Source organism: Elephas maximus, chromosome 16, assembly GCF_024166365.1.
Source record: "Elephas maximus indicus isolate mEleMax1 chromosome 16, mEleMax1 primary haplotype, whole genome shotgun sequence".
Lineage (NCBI taxonomy): Eukaryota > Metazoa > Chordata > Mammalia > Proboscidea > Elephantidae > Elephas > Elephas maximus.
In genome coordinates, this window is record NC_064834.1 from 24,626,808 (window position 1) to 24,652,055 (window position 25,248).

General features: G+C 35.4%; 1 protein-coding gene across 4 annotated transcripts in view; it reads left to right on the forward strand.

Annotated features, from left to right (window-relative positions):
• Positions 1-25,248, forward strand: part of JMJD1C (jumonji domain containing 1C) — a 272,238-nt gene that overhangs the window by 162,394 nt on the left and 84,596 nt on the right. For 3 of the 4 annotated variants that reach the window (XM_049855057.1, XM_049855056.1, XM_049855059.1), the window contains exon 3: positions 18,905-19,018. In XM_049855057.1, the coding sequence (XP_049711014.1) occupies positions 18,905-19,018 (114 nt within the window). Of the gene's footprint in view, positions 1-14,112; positions 15,027-18,904; positions 19,019-25,248 lie in introns of those variants that run through there. The other variant, XM_049855058.1, reaches the window with a different exon arrangement.

A 25,248-nucleotide genomic window follows, 5' to 3' on the forward strand; every position in this document is an offset into this window, starting at 1 on the left:
TGTTTTATTGACTATGTAAAAGCATTCAACTGTGTGGATCATAACAAATTATGGATAACATTACAAAGAATGGGAATTCCAGAGAACTTAATTGTACTCACGCAGAACCTGTAAGTAGACCAAGAGGTAGTCATTCGAACAGAACGGGGAGATACTGTGTGGTTTAAAATCAGGAAAGGTGTGTGTCAGGGTTGTTTTCTTTCATCATATTTACTCAGTCTGTATACTGCACAAATAATCTGAGAAGCTGGACCATATGAAGAAGAATGTGGTATCAGAATTGGGGAAAGACTCACTAACAACCTGTGATATGCAGATAATACAACTTTGCTTGCTGAAAGCAAAGAGGACTTGAAGTACTTCCTGATGAACATCAAAGAGTACAGCCTTCGGTATGGATTACACCTCACTATAAAGAAAACAAAAATCCTCACAATTAGACCAATAAGAAACATCATGATAAACAGAGAAAAGATTGGGGTTGTCAAGGATTTCATTTTGCTTGAATCCATAGTCAACGCCCATGGAAGCAGCAGCCAAGAAATCAAAGGACGTATTGCGTTGGGTAAATTGGCTACAAAAGACCTCTTTAAAGTGTTAAATAGCACAGATGTCACTTTGAAGACTAAGGGGCACCTGACCCAAGCCATGATATTTTCGATTGCCTCATATGCATGTGAAAGCTGAACGATGAATAAGGAAGGGGAAGAATTGATACCTTTGAATTAACAGTATTAGCAAAGAATATCGACTATACCGTGGACTGCCAGAAGAAGGAACAAATCTATCCTGGAAGAAGCCAGAATGCTTTTTGGAAATGAGGATGGCGAGACTTTGTCTTACATACTTTGGACATCTTATCAGGAGGGACCAGTACGTGGAGAAGGACATCATGCTCGCTCGGTAAGGTAGGCGATCAGTGAAAAAAGAGGAAGAACCTCGATGAGATGGATTGACACAGTGGCTGCAACAGTGGACTCAAACATAGCAATGATTGTGAGGATGGAGCAGGACTGGGCAGTGTTTCGTTCTTTTGTACATAGGGTCACTGTGAGTTGCAAGCAACTCGAAGGTGCGTAATAACTATTCTTGAGGAGTAAGTAACCCTGGCCACAGGTCTCACTCACCAAAGACTTGCTGAGCATCCATGCTTTTCACCTTTAATTCTTAAGACAGAGAACACATGGGCCATAATGGGTGTCACCAGTGAGTGGCCATTTTAGGGGTGACATAGCTATCAATCTGAAAGTGACATGATCTGAGCTTTATGAATGGTTATGGTTGACCAGGTATTTCCATCCATTTTGTATCTATTATCTTTTATTCTGTGTTTAAAGCAACACAGGTCGCTTGTGGCCTATACTTAATACATCTTTTGAGTTTCATCCATTCCATTTGTTCTTATTCTCTAGAGCTGAATTGAATATTATCCAAAAATACAGCAAATGCACACATGCAGCTGTTTACTATGTCAAATATTGCCTACCCATAAAGAAAATTCTTCTATATCAGTGATTTTAGCCTCTGATACCTTCTTTTGATAACGTTAAAAACTCTTGCTCTCCTTAAATATGATTTAAAATTTAAAAACAAATATCTTTCAAACTATGATGGTTAAGATTGTATGTCAGGTAGGCTGGGCCATGATTCTCAGTGTTCATATGTGGTCAGTCCCATGGTTGAATCTGCTGTGAGTAGTCAGTTGAAAGGGAGTTTCCTTGGGGAGGTGTGGCCTGCATCCGAATATAAGCAGACATTCTGGCTTTTCTGCTCACTCTGGATCCTGTGGCTGTCTCCTGTTATCTGACCTCTGGTTCTTGGGATTTGAGCTATCAGCTTATCTGCCGATTTTGGCATTCATCGATCTTCACAGCCTGTGAGCAAAAGCCCTGCCCTCCAACCTGCCAATTTTGGGTTCACCAGCCCCTGCAGCTCCGTGAGTCAAGAGAAGCCTCTATTCTGATCCACGGACTTGGGAGGTTTCAGCCTCTACAATTGCGTGAGCTGTTCCCTAGATATAAATCTCTCTCTATATATATTTACATGCTTTACTGGTTTCGGTTCTCTAGAGAACCCAGCCTAAGGCACATAACCACTGACAGTTTTGAAAGTGTTGCCTCAACCCTCATATCTCCTCTGCATGAATGCTTTCTTCCTGAGAAATTACTACTTTATAAGATAGCCCATCCCATTACTAGGTAGCTGAAATTGTAATAAAGCTTTTCCTAACATCGAATCGAAATCTATCTGTATCTTCCATATATTGGCCCTAGTTTATTTTCTAGGAGCTGTTTCTTGAATCTTTTGGATCATGGACTCATTCAAGAACTTAATCTTTTTTCCAGAAAAAGAAAAAACAAACTCAGATTGAGATTCTGTGGTTTAAAGCAAAATATATATCACTTTTTTTCAATACCTTAAAGTATATTTGGACCTTAGGCTAAATATTCCCAGTTCTTTTAACCACTCTTAACATGACTTGATTATAGATAGAACATCACTATCCAAATCACCTGTTTTTGATTATGTTCTAATTATATGTCTGTCTGAATGCAATGCATTTTTATTCAGAGTAATCTCAATGTATTGGAACTGTTAACTTTACACATTTGGAACACTATATAACAGCAGCTTTAACATTTATACCAACAGCACATTTTTGCCTCATACTGAGTTTTTGGTTCGCTTCATCTTTGCATCATCCACCATCTCTGGGTCAATACTTAACACATTACAGATGTTTCAGTATTTGTTGAATGAATAAAACTTCCTAATCTGTTTAATGTGTCTGTGTGTTTAAAGCAACACAGGTTGCTTGTTGTCTATACTTAACACATCTTTTGAGTTTCATGCATCGTATTTGTTTTTCTTATTCTCTAGAGGGGAATTGAGTATTACCCAAAAATACAACAAATGCATCAAAACTGTCAAGCAGGTTTTACTACATATTGTACAAGCATGTGGGGGGGGTGCGGGGGTAAGTGGGGTTGGGGCGTGTGCGTATGGTATGTTGCACCGTAAGTAAATAGTAGCATTTTTGGAACCTAAACAGGAGATTTAATGTTTACTCCTGTTACATTTCCTTACACAAGAGCAGTTAGTTCCATTGTTATCTAGATAGATGCCAGGCAAATTAAAATACTGATAATTTTTACTTTCCTGTGTATAATAACCTAGCACACTGGCTAGCACCTTATGGTACTTAATAAGATGTTAGCTAACTTAATGAATAATGAATGGGCATGGACTTAAATTTAAGCATGTACATCAAGAGCTTAGTTTACTACTAGTGAGAGAATTTTGTTTCCTGTTTGAAAGTTAGTAGCTCAAAATATATTTTCCTTATAACTTCACATACACTTTCTGGATCTCAAGATAGGACCCCTAACCTTAGTTTAAAAAAAAATTTTTTTTTGCTGCAACTGTTACTATAGAATGGAAAAGGCTATGGCATGATTTTTGAGCGTCAACTCTGTGGGCCAAAGCTTGAGCCAATTCATTCTAGCTCATGTGACCTGAAAACTTTCTTGCTGCTTCACAGGCAATTTAAATCAGCCTTGAAGTCTTTTGTTAAATGATTAACTACATATCTGGCTCTTCATGTGTTCCCTTGAGGAACTTCCTCTTTGTTCTCTTACTGTGAGTGGTAAGTAAGAAGCCTCAATGGTTGGAATCCTTATTTTTTTTAAGTATTAAGAGGAAACAACTTTGGAGGTTATACTGTTTGGTATTTGGTGCGTGTTCTAGCTTTCCATGTAATCTGGGGAAGCAGCATTGCCACTTTCAAAGCCTGTTGCTTCAGCTGCCTGATGTTTTAGGAAGCCAGAGGATCCTTAAATAGGTCTTTGCATAATACCAAAGAGCTTACCTCTTCTAGCCCTGGGTTATTCGATTTTGGTAACCTGGTATATGAAATTGGGTCGAGTTTAAAGGGCCTCAGTATAGTTCAAACAGCCCCACACTGAGATTGGGCAGCTTTCCAATATAAGCTATTGGCAAGCTATTTAAAGATCCTGTGCTTCCTGACAAAGTAGGAGGATGAGAGAGCAAAGTGGCAAGGAACTCACATCTTACAGGAGAATGTCTTAAGTCCTGGACTGGACACTCTGCTCTGAGATATACTCAGTCTAGGCAAGTATTCTTGACCAGGATTCATGGTCCCCAGAAGCAGTGGTTTCCAAGGCTGACTAAACATCTGAATTACCTTAGAAAGCTTTTTTTAAAATTAAGGATTCCTGGGCCCCACCCTGAGTTTTTAAACCAATAGATCCAGAATGTAAGGCTTAGGAATCTATATTCTTAGAATGTTCTCCCGGTGATCTTCAAATTGTGGTGCAAGATAAGTGTTTGCATGTTTCTGGGGAGCTATAACTTTAACCAGATTCTCAAAAGGATCTTTGACCCCACACAGGTTAAGAATACTTGCTCTAAGCCACTGGTTCTCAAACTTTACAGTATCAGAGTTACCCAACCCACTAACCCACTGCCCCAAGGACATGTTAAAACAGATTGCTGGGAATGACTGTCAGAATCTCTGATTCAGTGTATTGGGGGTGAAGCCTGAGATTTTTAATAAGTTTTTTGATGTTGCCATTGCTGCTGGCTGGGAGTGAGTAGAGGGAACCATTTCGAGAACCATTGCACTGTAGGCCTTGGCTAACATCACTCTACATTCAGCGTCAAGCTCTGAAAGCAAAGTATCCTTTTCAGAATTCTTCACTGATTAATGACAATAATAAGCATAATAAAACATAATAAAAGTCAGTGTACTTCACCACTGTCAGAGAATGGTAAAGAAAATTCCTTTCTTCCGGGCAAAGGAAAGTACGAGAGCATTTTAAGTTGACCCTATTGACAGCCTGTTTCATACACAGTTGCTTCTCTTTGTAGCATTTTGCGTTTTTTTTTTTCCCCATGAGAATAGAAAAATGCTTATTTCTATGACTAAATTATTTGATTTTTAAAATTTTCAAATTATGTGACTTTTTAAGTATGCCCATGTTCTCCAGAACCAAGTAGGATACAGCACAAAGTTAAAATGTAAAGTATAAAAAAAAAAAAAAAAGTTTGGCCTAAATGTGAGCGGAAGGAGGAAAGATGATCCTGGGGATTCCTGAAATGAAGAAGGCTGATCGTATTTTAAAAAGCTCAGAAAGTAGGTGGTCAAATGGTCAGTGCAGAGAAACATTCACATCCCTAAGGAAAAAGCAACTGGTTCGACAGCTATAAAACACTACTAGATCCACAGAACTCCTAAAGAAGTTTGTTTGCCCAGACTGCTTACCTGCTGTCTGAAACTTTGAACGAAACTAGAACCCTGGAAGGAATCTTTATTATCCATGAAGACTCTAATTGTGAAACTTTTCGTTCTCTACACAGATAAACTTAAGGAAGGCTTCTGGGCATCATTAATGGGCCTCGGCTTTTTCCTGTTTCGTTTAGCCCTGGGACATTGGTTGCCTCATCCCTTTATAGGGAGATGTCCTCAGTGAAAAAGGAGTTGGCCTGAATTAAAGTGTAGAGCAGAAATTTTCAAGCGATATCATTAATACCACAAGCAAGTAAAATTCTGCTGAAGAGCATTCAAAAACGGTTGCAGCAGTACATCTACAGGGAAGTGCCAGAAATTCAAGCTGGATTTACAGGAGGATGTGGAACAAGGGATATCATTGCTGATGTCAGGTGGATCTTGGCTGAAAACAGAGAACACCAGAAAGATGTTTGTTTACCTGTGTTTTATTGATTACGCAAAGGCATTCGACTGTGTGATTCATAACAAATTATGGATAACATTGCAGAGAATGGGAATTCCAGAATATGTAATTATGCTCACGTGGAACCTGTATAGACTAAGAGGCAGTGTTTGAACAGGACAAGGGGATACCGCGTGGTTTAAAATCAGGAAAGGTGTGCGTCAGGGTTGTATCCTTCCACTATGCTTTGTCTGTATGCTGAGCAGGTAATCTGAGAAGCTGGACTATAAGAAGAAGAATGTGGTATCAGGATTGGAGAGAGACTCATTAACAAAATTGATTGCTGAAATCAGAGAGGACTTGAAGGACTTATTGATGAAGATTAGTATGGATTACACCTCAACATAAAGAAAACAAAAATCCTCACAATTGGAGCAATATGAAGCATGATAAACAGAGAAAAGATTGAAGTTGTCAAGGATTTCATTTTACTTGGATCCACAGTCAAGGCTCCTGGAAGCAGCAGCCAAGAAATCAAAGGACTTGTTGTATTGGGCAAATCTGCAAAAGACCTCTTTGTAGTGTTAAAAAGCAAAGATACCACTTTGAGGACTAAGGTGTGCCTTACCCAAGCCATGGTATTTTCTATTGCCTCATATACATACGAAAGCTGGATAATAAATAAAGAAGACTGAAGAAGAATTGATACCATTGAGTTGTGGTGTTGGTAAAGAATACTGAATATACATACCATGGACTGCCAGAAGAATGAACAGATCTGCCTTGGAAGAAATACAACTAGAATACTCCTTGGAAGCAAAGATAGCAAGACTTTATCTCACTTACTTTGGACTTGTTATCAGGAGGGACCAGTCCATAGAGAAGGACATTATGCTTAGTAGAGGATCAATGAAACAAAAAAAAGTAAAAAAGACCCTCAATGAGATGGATTGACACAGTGGCTGCAACAAGGGGCTCAAACATAGTAACACTTGTGAGAAAAGTGCAGGACTGGGCGATGTTTCCTTCTTTTGTACATAGGGTCACTGTGAGTCAGAACCAACTGGATGGCACCTAATGACATCGTAGCAACAGAACTTTATGCGGACTAATATTAAAAAGGAGTGTCTTTATTAAAGGAAGTGTATCAGAGTTTTATTGGTGGCTATCAACCTGAGAAGAGATTTGGGGTATTTGTTTTCTCTCTACTGGTTTGCATATAATTTTTAGTTGTCCCGCAGCATATTAAAAGAAGGGAAGAAAAGTTAGTTTTACGTGAAACGTAATTTGTAATTGAAATATTTAAGTGCCAACGTCTTTAATTATGTGAAGGAGCTCTAGCTGCCATTGTAGTTTTGTTGTTGTTTTACTTTCTATTGCAGTACTTTGATAGTCACAGTTGTCAAAATATTGGCATAAATTATCAATAAGAGATAAATGATTGAAACTTTCATAACTTCGGTGTTACCTTCCAAACCAAAAACGTGTTGCCATTGAGTCGATTCCTACTCATAGTTACCCTATAGGACAGAGTAGAACTGCCCCATACAGTTTCCAAGGAGCGCGTGTTGGATTTGAACTGCCAGCCTTTTGGTTAGCAGACGTAGCTCTTGACTACTGTGCCACCAGGGTTTCCTCATTTAAAATCTCAACACTAATTAGTGTAGGAGATCATTGCCACCTGAAATACATATATTTTAGAATTACCAAAATTATTATGCTGTCATACCGTTAATTTAATAGAAATTGTAAATCCCTTTTGTTAGTTGAAAAATTCACTTCGAGATTGTTGCTGACATCAGAATTTTTTTTTTTTTTTACAAACAAGGAGGTAATGAGGAAATAATTGTAGAGCCTGTTGACTTGTGCATTTCCACGTTTACCAGATGGAAATGAATGAAACCAGTAAATAAATAGATAGCCTATTCAAGTTTCAAAGAATACAATGAAATGATTAGGAAAAATCAGAAATATATTTTTAAGTTAGATTTAGCCCAAGAAAAGCCATGTAACCAGTCATGTGCAGACGTAAGGGTGCATGCCCTACTCTTTAAAATGGTATGCTTGACTGGACTCAAGCCACCTCCTGTAAGAGTTTATTTTAGCTTAACTTCAAATTTCTTTTGTGATTTTATGATTATTACCATTTTAACACATTTTGTATTTATGATTGGCTTGATTTAATTGTGTAATACTTCTTATCCCCACAAAATTATATTTGCTTTTTTCATAAGAAAGGATTTGTAGATCACAGAGATCCTATGCCACAGAAGCTTACCAAGTAATTTTATTTCTCTCAAGCAGAATACCCTATTTAGTTAACTTACAATCTGTTTTGAAATGGGAAGTGTTACTTTTAATTTTGCCACCTTGTATGAATAATAAATGAATGTTCAGGAGTACTTCTTTTCATTTCCTTTATTTATGCACAAGTAGCTGTTTATGAAAAGTTTAACTTAATCTTGCTTTTAAACATTAATTGGCTTGAAGAAGACAGTCATAGAATCTTAGAATTGGAAGACCTTTAATATTTTAAAGTATCCCGTTAAAACCCAGAAATGGGATCCTTCAGAGGCAGCCTTGACAAGGAAGTTTTCATCCAGATATTTCTTAAATGCTTCTAGTTATAGTAAGCCTACTTCTTCATGAAGAAGTCTGCTTCGGTTTTGAAGAGCTTAACTACTAGAAATGTGTTCCTTCTTCATGCTGAGTTAGAAATTGGCCTGCCCATAAATTTTTCTTTTAAGATTCTTCCCTCCCAAAGTTACCTAACCTTTTAAGTAGTTGTACACAGTTATTGTTTGTCCATCTCCCCCCTCTCTCTCTCTCAGCAAGACATTCTCCTTTCCTTCAGCTGATCCTTATAATCTATGATTTTTATGTTTCTTTAACACATCTGTTTATTTTTATAACTGTGCCTCTTACAGTGCCCCACATTGAACAAGCTCTTCAGAGATTGGGTAACCAGTCCAAAATCTACGGAGAGTATTACCTCCCTTGATCTGGGCACTTTGTGTTTATTAATAAAGGTTAGATTTTTATTTGCCTTTTTTTTTTGGTGGGGGGGATACATAATGTGTTGGCTTAGCGTCTTCAAAACTTTGAGGATTTTTTCACATGAATTTCTAGGAATCTGGGTCTCCCGTATATTCATTTTACACATTTTTTAAACCAAAATGTAAGACAGTCTTTTCGTTATTAAGTTTTGGGTTTAATCCTTGTTGCAGTTTTTCTCCATTATTTTAAAATCCTAATTTTGATTCTTTTATTTTTGAATCATTGTCATTTTGAAATCTGAAAATAAATCCAGCTTTCAAGTGATAAAGAGTGTGTAAGACCAAAGATGGAGGGATAGCATATCACAGGTTAATAACAGCACCATTAATTGGCTCTCTTTAACCAGCTGCAGATACATTAGAACTATCATCCAGCCTATATTTCATTGACTTATCTATTGCAGGCTGTCTTGAGAAAAGTTCTGTTATAATTGGGTTTCCTATGTGTATCTTAGTTTCAAGTATTATTAGTCTAATAACCTTCTTTTCTTTAATTAAAGACAATTACTCTCAACAAATGTATTTTGCTCTGAGTAATAATTACTGTTTTTTCTTTTTATTTCCATTATCTGTTTATCTCATCTGATAGTTCATTTTGGAATTTTGCTGAAGTTCATGTTTACAAGCATATAGTTACTAAATAGCTCTCCTTTGTAAATACAGTGAAACCTGTGAGAGCTGGAATTCAGCGAGTCTGCCTTGTTTTTCCTGGTCTTGCCAGTTTTCCGCCTTTGACAGGGTGCAGTCTTACCACTTCTCTTTTGCTTTCTATTAGTGAAATTATTTGAGTTTTCCTTCTCTGACAGGTTTCTGCCTTACACAGGTTGCAGCGTTCACATAATTTGTTGTATTAATAAGTGCCTATGTCTCACATACCGCAACGATGGTAAGGATGGCACAGTATCAGGCAGCGTTTCCTTCTGTTGTACACAGTATGGCTGTGAGTCGGAAGCGACTCGATGGCGCCTGACAACAACACCTCTAATCTCTTGGTAATGGCATGTTTTTTTTTTTTCAAAGACCAATAATGGCTATAAGCTTATATACCGATTTTGAATTCTAAAATGTAATTGATTTGGACCTATCTAAACTTGAATTGTTTGTTATGGTAAAAGCATGAAGATGTTCATTTTGTTATTTGTAATAGTACAAAATTGAAAGCAACCTAAACATCTAGTATTAAGAGAATGAATAATAAAGCTCAATGCTTATTTACTGGACTATGTGTATATTAGGTGGCTATTTAAATTAATAGCAATGAAGACTGTAACAACATGAAAAAAATATTAAGTAAAACGAGCAACTTGAAAATTGTACTGTATGGTAGAACTTTGATAACAAATACGCTTATGAAAAAAGGCTGGAAGTGCAATAAAATGGTTAACTGGCTGAGTTTGGAATAAGACTGTTATGGGATCCTTTTCATCTGTTTCTTTTGTTATCCAAATTCCCTCTAATGTAATTATGTGAATTATTAAGGAAACTAATTTTTATTTCTTAAAATGGATCCTTTACCTGTTAGGATTTAGGTCATTTTAAGTAATTTCTAGTTTACATTTTCCATATTAAACATATTTTTTCTTGTCAAAAATAACAGTAACAAATAGGAATTAAATAAGTTTTACTTCCAGCTGTTACTATTTTATCACTTTCCCCAAACAATGTCCTTTTTATATTTCTGAGCAAAGCTTTAAAATCCTTTTATGTAATATAATTCTTTGGGCATTACTATGACACAGAAGTTATATGTTTTATTGTGTTACAGAGTATGAACTGCTCCATAGGGTTTTCTTGGCTGTAATCTTTACAGAAGTAGTTTGCTTAGCCTTTCTTCCACCATGGCACTGAGTGGGTTTGACCCGTCAGCCTTTCGGTTAGTAGATGAGTACAAACCATTTATGCCACCCAGTGACCTTGTATATTTTTATAGATTTATAGGGCAATATCTACCACCCATCTGTGGTGGTTTGCGTGTTGCTGTGAGCTAGAGGCTATGCCACCGGTATTTTGAGACTAGCAGGATCATCCATGGTTGACAGGTTTTAATGGCACTTCCAGATTAACACAGAGTAGGAAGAAAGGCCTGGCGATCTACTTACAAAAGTTAGCCAGTGAAAATCTTATGGGTCACAATAAAATACTGTCTGATATAGCGCTGGCGTATAAGCCCCCCAGATTGGAAGGCACAGCACAACAGCAGCAACAGTGGGCTGAAATATACCAATGATAGTTAAGATGGCACAGAACCAGGCAGCATTTAGCTCTGTAGTATGTAAGGGCACCATACGTCAGAGTCATCTTGACTATAACTAACGATATAGCTTATTGAGGAATATTTTCTTGAAGCTGCGCACTTTGTATGAGGCACTATCGAGTTAAAATGTTTTAGCCACTAACTAAGCTGTAATCTTTACAGAAGCGGACTGTTGGGTTTGAACCGTAGACTTTTTGGTTAGCAGCCAAGTGTTTTAACCATTGTGCCACCAGGGCTCCATTATTTATTAATAATGCTAGGTCATCAAACATAAGAGTTTTTTGATTTTTTTTTTTCCTTCAGTCTGTGCACTCAGAGAATCCACTGGTTTAAGCTTTCTTACCTATAAGGATGATGTATTTATTCCTTTCATGGCCGAGATAAATGGAATTTTAAAAAATACCTGTTTAACTCTAAATTGTTACATATAAGGTTCTTATATTATTGAGAGGAAGATATTTTCTACCGATAGCCACACAGTGTTGCCTTCCTTTTAGCCTCTGTTTACTTTCCCACCTTTGTTGATTTTTTTCAGTTTGTAACTTAGAAACCAGCTAAAAAGGAAGGAAATCAGAGATGTGTATTTCTGGGCAGTAACTGGAGTAGTTTCCTCTTCCCCTAGCCTGGTTTAGCTGCCAGGAAAGGTCTTTTAAACTACCACAAAACCCCTCCTCCCCGCCAAAAAAAAAAAAAAGGGAAGAAAGAAAAATTAACAGTAATTCTTCATCTTCCTTCCTCAATCCATTAAAGCAAGTATAAACCATGGAACCATCAATTTTGGGGGGACAAAATGCTACTGTCCTCAAACTGGTGCTTTTGTAAGAACCAGAGAGAATGAAGATAAGGAGACTTGGTGGAAAAACTGAACAATTTATGCTTGTTTCCAAGTGTACTATCACTTCACTATTTTTGCTTGAGTTGAAAATTTACTAGATTACCAGGCCAAACTCATTTTCAGGTATTTATAAAAATATGTGTTAAAGTGCAACTTAAACAGTATTTCAACTACCTCATTACACCCTTTTTCACTCTTCTTTACATCAGGAATTGACTATGCATTTTTTTATAATAGTGGAGAAGCATCTGGTTTTACTTCAACCATGATGTAGTCTGAAATACAGTCCTTTTTTAAAATAAATGCCTTTTTTTTTCCAGTATTGATGTTAATTAGAATGCTTTTATAAAAATTAATGCATCTTATATTCTAGGAATATATGAGTATTATAGCAGTTTTTTTTTTTTTTTTGGATAGCAGTTAGATTCTTGGGTAAGTATAGTACTCTGTGCTATTTGATTTTATATACCCGAGGAACAAAAACACCTGTTTTTAAATTTACTTCATATATAGTCAAATCTGAGTTTATGTAAGATTGTAAGATGAATCATATAAAATATTCATCCCATTCTTCAATATACAATGAATTGTGGAATATACTATGAAATGTATTTAAAATTTATAAAACCCTGTGTCAGTCATTTGAGTTTGAATCGACTCAGCTGGACAGCGAACAACATATATCCAGTTGGTTGCCTGGTAGTTTATATGACATTGTAAATTCTTTTATTTTCATATATATTTTCTTTTTCATATCTAAATGATTAATTATTAGGCTAGGTTTCATAATTTAATATTCACTTGACAGCAGTATAAAAAATACTTTGTTTTAAAGTTATATTTTAGCATCATCCACGTTCTAAAACTATATTTTACTAACATCCTTAGAATAATCAGTATTATTCATCTCTTTATCTTAAAACAAAAAAAGTTGATTGATTTTTATTATTGCAAGTCTATAATATACTAAATTGAAAATATCTTTTCAAATGGCTAGCCTGATGTTTTCTGTGAAATAAAAGTGGTAGATCTAGAATAAAGGGAAAGGGTGTTGGCTGGTAGCTCAAAATTTCTCTTTTGCCATGATTTGATAAGTTGTTCGGGTATGTGATATAAAAATAATCAGTGTGAGTTTTGAGATTGAAGGTGATTGAGATAATCTGGGAACAGATTTATAATAGAAGACCATTTATATACATCAGTGAAATAGGTGAAATACTTTCTAGCAGTTACAGGTATATTTTCAAAGTTTTCATTGCATGGTATTTTAAATTTTAATATAGAAGCATGTTTGACTAAAGTATATGGCCAACATTCCTTTTCTAAATCAGAAGCTAGCATATTTCACTGAATGCTGGGAAGGTTAAAATCTGTACTGACAAATTAGTAGATCTGACCTGATGTTTTAGCATACAGTCACATGAGATTCAGAGTTTTCATATCTGTTCTTTGATTTGAGTGGCTGAAGTTAGCTTTATATCATCATGTAAGCTTCTACTGTAAAATGAGAGATTACTGCTAGAGCATCACCGTCCAGTAGAAATAAAATGCGAGCCACATGTGCGATTTAAAATTTTTAGTACTTGCATTAAATTTTTAAGAACAGATAAGATTAATTTTAATACATTTATTTACTAACCCAGTATATCCAAAATATTATTTTAACGTGTAATCAGTATAAAAATATTAGCAGTATCTTAGTTTTTCCACATACTTGATGTGTATTTTACACATAAAGCACACATCTCAATTCAGACTATCCTAATTTTCAGCCATACGTGTGGCGAAACCAGAAAACCAAACTCGTTGCCAGTGAGTCGATTCCGACTCAGAGACCATATAGGACAGAGTAGAACTGCCCCATAGGCTTTCCAAGGAGCAGCTGGTCCGATCCCTTAACTACTGTGCCACCAAGTCTCCCATGTGCGGCTAGTGGCTACCATATTGGATAGCACAACTCTAGATAAAAGTGAAGAGCATGTATTGGGTATCAAATTTGAAAAATATTTTATGCTTTTAAATTATAGGCCTTTGTGGACTGTCTAAATTGTTTTTATTAAAGTTGAAAATATTTCAGGAGTATTCTTTTTAACCTGCCAAAATAAATACCAGTTTGTTTATCTTTTGAATAAAATGCCTCTGAAATTGGTGGTTATGTCATTTGGTTTTAGTTAGACCAAAAATGTTTTTTTTTAGATTTTTATATCTGTATATTTTAAGGTAAAATGATTAAACTAAAAATAAATTCTTTGCATGAAAACACCCTGAGAGTATTTCTGATGATTTGAAGTTTTGCTTTATTTTTGCCCAGTTGAGAGGTATTTACATATTATTTGTTTTCTGCAGTTTTTCACTTTGGTAAATCTGGAAAGCAAAACTTTATTTCCATTTGCTTTATGAAAGAGACAGTAAACTTGAGCTCTCAGTCTCGCCACTAGTCTGCCTTTGTCCGTAGTTAAAATTATGAGCCAGTCTCTATGGCCGCAGCCAAATGAGTAATCGCTAGTAATGTGACTCGTGCTGGAAGTGACTCCATCAGCACCTGTGACGGGGGATTAGTTACAGTTTACAGAGCACCGCCTCTTCCCTTCTCTCAGTGTGCCTTAAGCCAAGTACTCCGTTCTCATTTGGGTGTCTGCACTCTTGGAAGCTACTGCAGTGTGTTTCCACGCAGACAGAGTACAGTGGGAAAGGTTTTCCGTAGCTGATGGATGGCTGTTCTCTCTATTTGGAGTATCTTACTGGTTATGTAAGCGACCTCGGGAGAAATTATCCTGACCCAGATCAGAGGATGCAGTAGTGCTTCAACTGCAGGATTTCTTGGTCGTTAACACCACAGTGCTGATGACAAAGAGCAAGTTGTAATCCTCATCACTGCCAGGCTGAGCCAGAGCAGACAGAAAATCGTCATTTGCTCGTTGGAGACTTGTTAGGTTACAGCCTCTGCTTCATTCTGTGGTCTTGGCTTTTCTTCCTATACAATGACGCCGCCGCAAGTGAGCTCAGAAATGCTGCTTGGTTTGAGAGCCATTTGCCCGTGATTTTTGAAGACTGAAGAAGTATTTACGCTAGATTAAAAAAAATACTGTTCAAGAACAAAATGAAAATGTCAGTTATACTTCTTGACCTTTAAATCCGTGTCGTGGATTTCTGAGATTTAAAGAAATTTTAAAATTCTCAGGAACAAAGTACGGTTTGTATTTTTCTGCTTCCTTTTTCTTTTGTCTTAATTTACATTTGGTTTTGCTTCTCTGCCTTAGGAATTAAGGCCACTGCCTTTTATAGATCTAGCCTCAGTGTTCTTAGTTTTAAGAATTTTTAACTATCTTATTTGTTTAGGAAGAGGTTTATCGTGTGATAATTTCATAATGCTGTAAAAGATTAATTTAAGAGCTAGAATTTAATTAAAGTATCATGGCTGAGAAGTGTTTAAAATTTGGGTTTTCAGAATATATTTCCAGAGGAGGGGGGGGGTGTATTTGCTTTGGAGGCTTTTTGTGTGGTGTATTCCCTTCCCCACCCCCCAACTTGTTTTCTAACAGCATACTGTTTCTCAATAGACCTGCTTGGGTGGGAATTTGGACTTTGTTCTTTCAAGTCACTCCAGCCCTTTTGCTTTTTTTAGGTAGACTAATAAACCTTGACTTCTAAAATGTTGCTTAGATTGTTTTCTGCTTCATTATTTTCCTTTAGTCAGAATTTTATCAGCATTTTTTAAGTTAATGAGCCTGATTTCTACTTGGAAAAAGAATTGTTAAATGTTAACCGGAGATTGTTAGAAACTTAAGTGCAGACATAAACTCTTTGAATTTCCTGTTAAATGGTGAGCTTTAACATGGTTTGTTTGAGCAGCTGAGCTGTGTTTGAGAGCTATAGCTGATTTATTTTAAAAATGTTTTTCGGGGAGGGCTCATCTGTTCGCCTCTTCCTCATGTGAATGGAATGTAGTACAGCATGGAGCCCCAAACAGGATACAGTTGTTCTAAGCATTTTTCCTATAGCTTGGTAGGCCCTACTAAAAATGTAGGCTCTCAACTAAGTATTTATTTTGGCTTCAAACATTTTTAAAATACGGGTAATACTGACAAAAGATCTTAACTCTCAACTATTAACAAAATTGAAAGTGTGTTTTGTTTCAACTATGAATATTTGTTTTAAATTGTGATTTTCATTTGGAAATTCAAAGGCTGCCTTCAGCATTTGAATAATAGTCTTTTTGTGATTAGGGCCATATTCTACTCTAACTTTTCATCAGATGGCAGCTCATTGCTTCCCCTTAGGCTGTGGAAGTTCCTCATAGAATGGTATATCTTTAGAGACTTGAATTACTAAGTTATGCATGAGTTCTAGTTTCTTTACATTCCAGTGCACCTAGACCTGTGAAATATTTACTACAGATTCATCATAAAAGTTACAGGAACCATTTGCTTTTACTTAAATATGTGTATTTTTAAGTTTTAAGCTAATGTCTTTTTGAGATGTGTTTGACTTGGGTATAAATTAACAGTGTTGATTTGCCACTTTAAAGAAAAATCAGGATGTAATTTAACTATATCATTTTATATGTTGCTTATCTTTAATTTCCCATAAAGTAGGATCAGTCACACGTTTTCACAATCGTTCCTTTAGTACATGTTGAAACATTTCTTTAACAAGTACTGGAAAGGTATATATCCACTCTTGGTGGGAACATATTTGTAGTTTAAATATAATCTGTAAGTTGTGGCCTTTATATTTGCTATTGAAGAAGCATAATATACTTTGATCTACATTTGTTGATGATTATAAGTGCTTAAGTATCAGAAGTAGATCAGCATTTTTAAATATTAAAATCTGATCATTGTAAACTAGTCTCTTTTTTGGCATCTAAATTCTACCAACGACTTCCAACCAGTTATCTTAAAACTTGAGAAATTCTTTTATTTGAACCTAGAAACTAAAATTTTCCTTATTAGCTCAGTGTAATTTAAATTATTTTTAAGTTGACCTGTTGGTATTTATCCTTAGAACTCTGACTTAACCATAAAAAGCAGAGCTCAGAGAGAGTCTCTTCAGAAGAATGCTTTTCATATTATAAAATAACTGGGTCTCATAGGAAATGCAAACCACCTGTATTATTTGCGTAAGAAAGAGGCACTCAAGACTAGAGAGGTTCACTTCTTTTTCAAATCCACTTAATTGAATTGCATCTTTAGCACCAGATAATATCTTTTGTGGACCTTTTTGTTAACCTTGAGAAGTTGACCTGACCAGCAAGGTACTGTTTGAAAAGAAATAGAGCATTTGATAAAGTTCAGTGATTAAAAGCCCTCTTGAGAAGGTGCCAGTGTTTTCTAGTTGACTACAAATATAATATGAAAAGGATTATTTTTCCTAACACAGATCAGCTGAATCATACTTTTTTCATGTTACAGCTATCATGTCAATCGATCATATATTAAACGTGCTATTTCTTACAAAAAATTGATAAAATGTTAATTTTAGGAGTTTACATCTTGGAAAATGGAAAATGTTAGATGAAAACAGTAGCTGGAGACGGCTAAGTAATGTGGGGATTTTCTGTTTTGAAAATTAATGTCTCACTGAATTAAAAATACTTTTTATACGTATGTAGTATATAAAAAGTGAGCCTAGGACATAGTAAGGGGAGATGTTACTGAGATTAGGTGTTCTGATCATAAATATTGAAAATTGGTTAATATATTTGGTGTAGATAGTATAGAAATAAGGTATTTTTTAAATACTCGCCTGTTCTCGTGTGTTTTTAGTTTTTCAAAAGACTGTTTACAGAGCTCTGTGATGAGTTGAATTTAAAGCTTCAACACGAATTTCTTAAATATAGAAATTCCATAACAGCTAGTCAAAACTAAAGATCATAAAGTTTTACCCCAGAGTATGTTTATTAGTTGTGATTAGCAAGATGTTAGATTTCCTTAAGACATAGAAAAGGGAAAAACACAATGGCACTGGAAATCCTGGGGGATTATTACTGTCTGTGCCAAGGGCTTTGGTTTGTATCCAAATGGTCACATGTTGCCTTTTAGGGAAAAAGTGTTGTCCATGTGATATAGGTAATTTGGGAGCCCAGTTGGTTAATTCCATTTTCCAAACTTTGATTCTTTTGTAGTAAAGTCACTATATGTCTTAAAAAAAGATGGTGGAATTTTGTTTCTGTTTTCGAGTTTTTAGAACAGTACTATGGATATAAAACATTTTGTTTTAGTCAGACTTCCTCTACTTCAAAATTCATTCAGTGTAATAGAAAAATGCATAATACTACCCTTATTTTCTTCCTCCTTCTTCCTCCTCCCCTGCCCACCCTGTCTCCCACTCCAAGATACGAGTAAAATCCTTTATGTAAAAGATGAGTCTTCCTTTAAGAAAATCAAGTGACCTTAGATTCACTTTAAAAAAAAAAAAGGCAGTGGAGACGGAGAAACTTAGTTGGGCTGTGTTGTGCCTCTTAACTCCCTCTTCCTGCTCCCTTCCCCCACGGTGTCTCACTGAAGCAGCTGGATTTTTATTTGTGCTTGGGGCTGGGGTGGGGGTGGTGAGTACAAGGGGTGGAGTTAAAAGACCAGATGCATCCTGATCATTTAAAATCCTGCTTCATGTGAATGAGCTAGGAAAAAAAAATTACGTATTTTAGCCATGACTACTTTGTTTTATAAAGAATAATACTTGTGGTTGGAAAAAAAGGCTGGGGTAAATATACTCTGCAATCCCAATTTACTTTTTTAAAAGCAGTCTCTTCTTAACAGATATTTTATACATATGTATTTGATCGGACCTTTTTTATTTTTCCTAAATAAACAATTTGGACTTCAGCATGCTGCAATTTTTTCATACTCCGTATATATCTACCTCATTCTTTTTAATAGGTACAGATATTCTATTGTATGAATAAAACTATTGCTTTAGATTATAATGAGACTAACATCAATGGGTATGATAAGACCATTGTGATGACACTAATCCATTTTTTTTATTTTTTATATATACCCCTTCATATTTTGAGGCTACTACCCAGAAAGCAATCATTAGAAATTTTTTTTTCTTTTGACAGACTTTCAAACCCCTGGTTGAAAAAAGTGTACCCAGTTCAGTCACTGCAGTAGAATTCCTAGTAGATAAACAACTGGATTTTTTAACTGAAGATAGTGCCTTTCAGCCCTACCAGGTAAGAAATTTTAGGTTACTTTTTAGAATTAACTATTCATTAAACCTCATTGATATTCAAATGTTGATTCTTTTTAAAATATTAAGCTTCAGCTAATATCTAGGTGTGACCAGAACCCAATACATTCAATAAATTTTCAGTTGATGATAGGATAAATAATTTATTCGATCAACAAAAATATACTGAGAGCCTATTGTGAGCCAGGCAGCATTATGTCCTTGAGAATACAGAGGCGATAAAGTCCCTCTGTTGTGGAAATTAACGTTTTCAGTAATACTCATTGATAGAAAATAACTGGTTGGATATTAGTATAAATTATTTTGTCTCCAACTCTAAAGGTTAAGAATGGTGTCTGTTAATGTAATTAAAGAGAAGTAGTGTTTACTCTGTGCATACACATCAGTTTAGCGTAATTGCAGTTAATTTTTCTTTTAAGGGGGAATTTTCCTATAGATAGTCATTAATTGAAAATTTTAGTTTCCCAGTGTTGTCAAGTAAATATAAATACAGATGTATGTAATTGAAAAAAAAAAACATTTTCTAATGTGCTGTTCGGTTTAAACTGAGTGAAAAGTGTCACATTGAAGTGATAAACTTTGTAAAAAGTTTTAATCAAGTTAAATCTTGTAGGTATAAGTAAAAACCATAGAAGTTTGTTCTCTTTGTGTATTTAGACTTCAGATTGAATTAAAGCTATATTTTATAGATTTCTTTTTATTTAAATATTGAAAATATAGTAATTGAAGTACAAGAAAGGATAAGTGAATTTGTTTGATTTTTTTTTCTTTTTTTTTTAATGGAGTAGAAAGTCAATATACCTGTTACTTTGTTTCATCCTAGTAACTGTTTTTTGGGAAATAAAGTGTAGAGCCACTGTTTCTATGGAAAAAACAAGAAGTTGAGTTAATGAGCAGCGACTTGTTGTGTGGAGTTGTAATGCTTAGGGAATTAGAGTAGTTTAGTGCCTCTGGGTCTACCAAAATGAACTGGTAGTCCCATCGGCGTAAATGTTATTTCCTAGGAAATAACTATATTGAAGTCTACATAACTGTGCTCTTGTCTTACCGCATGATCTTCCTTTATTTCACTAAATGGCCTAGTTATTGTATTGTTACGTCTTACTGTGCATTTATAGTACTTATAGCTAAAAGTTCGTAAGAAATCCCAGATTAATAGTAGAGGCATTGGAGCTTTCCCCTTGGGTTTTATTTTTTTTGTTATTAATGTGAGTGCTATTTAGCTTACTGTAAACGATTACACACATACCCAGTAAAACCATACACACACATATGTATTTCTAACAGTCTTTTAGAGGGAGTTAGACTAGGCGAATTCAGGTAGCCTAAAACTCTACAACATATTTATTAAAATGATAATGATTGAAAGAATGTTCTGACACTTTATAGGATTTTTTAAAACATTCATATTCACATTCTGATGTGTCATTTTTCAAATAAAGGCACAAGAGCTAAAAAGTCTTACGTGCCTTGGTGCATTGTATGATTATCTGTGTTAGTAGGCTAGCTACTTGGACTGCTCTGTGTATATGGAGTCTCTGGGTGGTGCAAATGGTTAAGGTGCTCAGCTGCTAAACAAAGGGCTGGCAGTTGAGTCCACCCAGAGGCACCTTGAAAAAAAGGCCCTTGATTTAATTCCAAAATGTTAGCCATTGGAAACCCTGTGGAACACAGTTCTCTGATACACATGGGGTCACCATGAGTTTAAATAGACTGGACAGCAGCTCATTTTTGCTAGTATAGAAGTTGACCTCTGGCCTAAAAGGATACTGTATCTCTCAGAGATGAATTGATTCAGTTAACATTTCAACGTTTTGTGTTTCCCAAATAATGTGAACTAATTCTCAGTTCTAAGAATCATAAAGGAGTTTAGCAAAGAGCAGTTGATTTTAGGATCGTTTGCCTTAATTTTTGAATTTTCATGCACTTTACAGGTAATAAATGGTTTATAATAAAACTTCTTTAGATGCATTCCAATTTTTATATTTAAGGTGTTTCTTTAAATCAGGTTAATAAAAAATATATCCCCAAGTATATAAATGCTACTGTAGAATTCTGAATGAAAATTTACTTCTAAGACTTAGGACGATTCAGTCTAGCTTTTCTAATTTAATTTTTTAAATGAATTTGTGAAATGTAGACACATTGTTGGTAAAGGAAGAATTAGGAGTTCATCTGATTAGTGTTTTCACAAGCCACTTGTCCAAACAGTGCATTAAATTCCTTGGCATCTTAAACATGGCAGCTGTTACCGGCATAGATTTTGTAAATAGTGCCTTGCCATACCTCAACCTCAGGGTAACCTTGTGTAAGTCAAAGGGAATTGGGGAAACTTGAACAAGTGACTTTTTTTTTTTTAAATGGTTCCTTAATTGTGTTTTCTCACATTTTTAAATTTCATGAAGGCAGTTTCTTCTTAATCTGGGTGCTAATTATCATTTACAGACTTGTTATGGGGGCAAAAACATCTTTTGTGGAAATGGCCTTTGTGTGTTTATATATATATATACATATATATATATATTTTTTTTAATCGAGAGTGATGAGTACATGTACCGTGTGTCAGAAATTCCCACAAGATTATATTTTGCTGTGAAATCCTGGTGGCTTAGTGGTTAAGTGCTGTGACTGCTAACCAAGAGGTTGGCAGTTGGAATCTTCAGGTGCTCCTTGGAAACTCTGGGCAGTGGTTCTACTCTGTCCTGTATGGTCGCTATGAGTCGGAATCGACTCGACAGCAGTGGGTTTTTTTTTTCTTTTCCGTTTTTGGTGAACCGAATTAAATGTTTTTACAATGGGAAATCCCATTCACCACTTTTCTTTAGGAAAAAAAAAAGTTTTTTTTTTAAAAAGTTTCAGAATGATAACATATATTGTAATAGTTAGAAAACAGAAGACACAGGATTAATACAGATTATAAATTCTTTCACTTGTAGGTCACTTGTTTGAATCCTGTGTGAATGATTTCCATGCAATGAATATCACATGGCATGTATTAAGTTAGTTGTTCTTGTCAGTTTTGGGTGACACGTAGTTGGAGGTGGGGATTTAAGGGTGTAACCATCATAGATTATAGTTTTCAGTATTTGGGAAAGTTAAATGAGGAGAGAAATAGAACGATTATTTTACAGACAATATAACGGATGCATATTAATTAGGTCACTAAGCCAGGATACCATGATATTGTTGTGTTTTTTCCTTCCCCGTGTACACAAATGAGTTCCTACTTCCTCCTTTTACATTTCCTGGCTGCAGTTAACTTTCTTTGAAGTAGAGGGGTGAGGGAAAAGAGAGAGGAAGTAGGAGAAAACTCTGGCTAAGAAGGAGGAAAAACAAAATATTGCTTCTTAAAGATGCTATTATAGGTTGTGGTTTGTTTTTGTTTAAGAGGACTTCTGTGGTATTGTTGCCTTAAACATGATTTGAGTTTTGTTACTTAATAGAAACAAGTCTTATAGTTTACTCTTTGGAATATGATTACAGAAATTATAAAAGACTCTCCTTGAATTTGATTGAAGTTTTGATCAAATTTAATTTACATTAAAACAGTTTGATAGTGACATATGAACATTCAAGATGCTTTTGAAATCATCTTGTCGTAGATTTTGGCGACTGGCCATACACACACCTGCAGTTTTCAGCTTAGTTGCTTCACAGAGGATACAGAAGATTATTTCATGCCTGAAAGTTGTGCGTGACTCATCTCTATAAATCTGGGTTGGTCAGGCTTGTTAGTCCAGTATTTTCTAGGGATCACAGTCCTCTTTCCTTTTAAATGTAATTAAAAAAAAAATAACGCAAAGGACACTGGTAAAACCATTCGATATTTGATGTAGAATGGTGCTCGTTCAGAATTACACCCCATGTTTATCTTATTGTGCACTAAAATCCGTTGTGACAATGAGATGTTTTCTCTCGAATAAGATAGAATCGTAAATCTTAGACTTGAAGGACGATTGTATTTGAAGTCTTGGGTCATAATAAGCATCTAAAAGTTTAGAAGTAAGACTATTAATATTACAGTTTCTGTCAACATGTGGGGTTGCCATGAGTTGGTAATGGGTTTGGTTTAGTTTTTATCATCTTACAATAAAGAGTGAACTGCTTTATTAAATGCTATTGTGCTTTGACTTCCTGGCTGAAGGAAAAGGGTATGGATGGAACAAAGCTGAGCATCTTCTTAGTACCTGAACTAAAGATTGCTTAAAGACTGGAACAGAGAAGAATCTTACATTGTCTACTAAGTGAATGTGTCTGTACTGAGCTAGATCTCTTTTATCTATAATTCTATAGGCCTTCAGTGAGAAAGCTGTTTTTCCAGTTTGAGTTGTTTTAACCCATAATATGATCATGTAAATTTAGTGACTTTGGTTTTAGATTATTCCCAATGTAGTAGTAGCTCAGCATATCTAGTTTGCTAGAAATAGTTCAAAGGACTGCCTAGGATAAGTTGTCATAGTTGGAATGTAGCAGAGGCATTTTTTTTTCTTCTTCTAAGTTTTTGTTACTATCCTGTGAAGTTTGGAATTGCTTCACAACCAGGAAGAGATAATGTAAGTAAGATCAAATTTAGCCCCGAATCAGCCAAGGTGAACAATTTTATTTTGTTTTTACTAGCCAAATGTTATACTTTGCTGACTTAAATATTTGACATAAGTGGTCCACAGACGAAGATTTGAAAGTCTTGTTGGTATAGATTTGACTTATAAGCAGATCTAGTCTCCAGGGTGCTGTGATGATATTGCTAGTAGTTAACAGGTTAGTATTGGTTGGGGAAGGGGAGAGGCTTGTGTTTTCAAACATTTCTTTACCCTCTAAATTATAGTTTAGATATATCACTTCAGAGCATTTTTTTAAATACAATATTCCTATAGTGGAAGTGAGCATTTGTTTGCCTTAGTGTACAGTATTTATTAGTATACTTATGTAAATGTTTCTATCCCAGAATTCTTCTCAGATTTGTTCTCTTCCTGGTATCAAGTTACTGCTTCCCCATTAGTTTTACTGATAGTATAAGCAAACTGTTTGACTTTCAGAAACTGCCTAGCAAACTTTTTTATGATAGAAATAAAAATTTTTTTTTCTTAAACATTTGAGGAGTAGTGACTGGACTCAATAAAGTGGTTTTATAGATATTTCTAAGAAACACTGGATAACATCCACTGTTAGGTGTGAGTACGGAGCCCCTTAGAGTGAGGGCACTGCAGTATAGTTCAGGGTATAGAAAGCAGAAAGCCCAGAGCGAAGCAGGAGGTGTCTAGCTCTTAGTGTTCCACTGACTGCTAATTAACTTGAAACTTCCATGGAAAAGAGTCTTTAAACGGAAACTTTATGCTTAGACTCCCTAAGTCTAAAAGGTAAAAACCAAAAAACCAGTTGCCGTTGAGTCGATTCTGACTCATGGCAACCCCATGCGTTGTGTCAGAGTAGAACTGTGCTCCACAGGGTTTTCAATGACTGACTTTTTTGGAAGTGGATTGCCAGGGCTTTCTTTTGAGGTGCCTTTGGGTGGACTCAGACCTTTAACTTTTCTTTTAGCAGCCCAGTGCATAACTGTTTGTACCACTCAGGAACTGACTTCTAAGTTTAAAGGTAAGGGTTGACTTACCTTTAAAAATTTGAAATGTCTGGCTTTGGTAACTAAGACTTTCAACTGACTTCATTTCAAACAGTTATTTAAGCTCTGTGGTTTCTGTATTCACAGAGCCCTTCCTAAGGCACTTAATGATTTTTAAAAGTTTATATAAAGCCTTATTTCCAAATAAATACATATATTTCAAATAAATAAATATGTATTTATTTATATGTACACAATTTCCTTGAAGTACACTTGATTTTAAGGGGCCAAAGCACAGAGTAAAACTTCAATAATATAAATAAAGGAGAAGTTAGTAAAGACTGGCATGGTTAAGAAGTCTCATAAAGGAGGTAAAATGTGAAGGGGATTCACTTGAAAGGAGATGGAAATGAAAAATAGAGTAATGGAGACGTGACAGGAAGTACAGCATAATCGATGATGAGGTAGATTTAGGGGACAGTAGAATATCAGCCTAGCTAGAAAAGAAAGTTTGTTTTTGAATAGTAGGTATACTAGGTAAGTATGGTAGGTCTGCTAAGTACAGTGCTAATTGCTTTTATCTTGTAGGCCATAATGAAACTTTGGAAACTTTGAAGCAAGGGAGTAATAAAAATTTCTTCATAACCATAACAAGC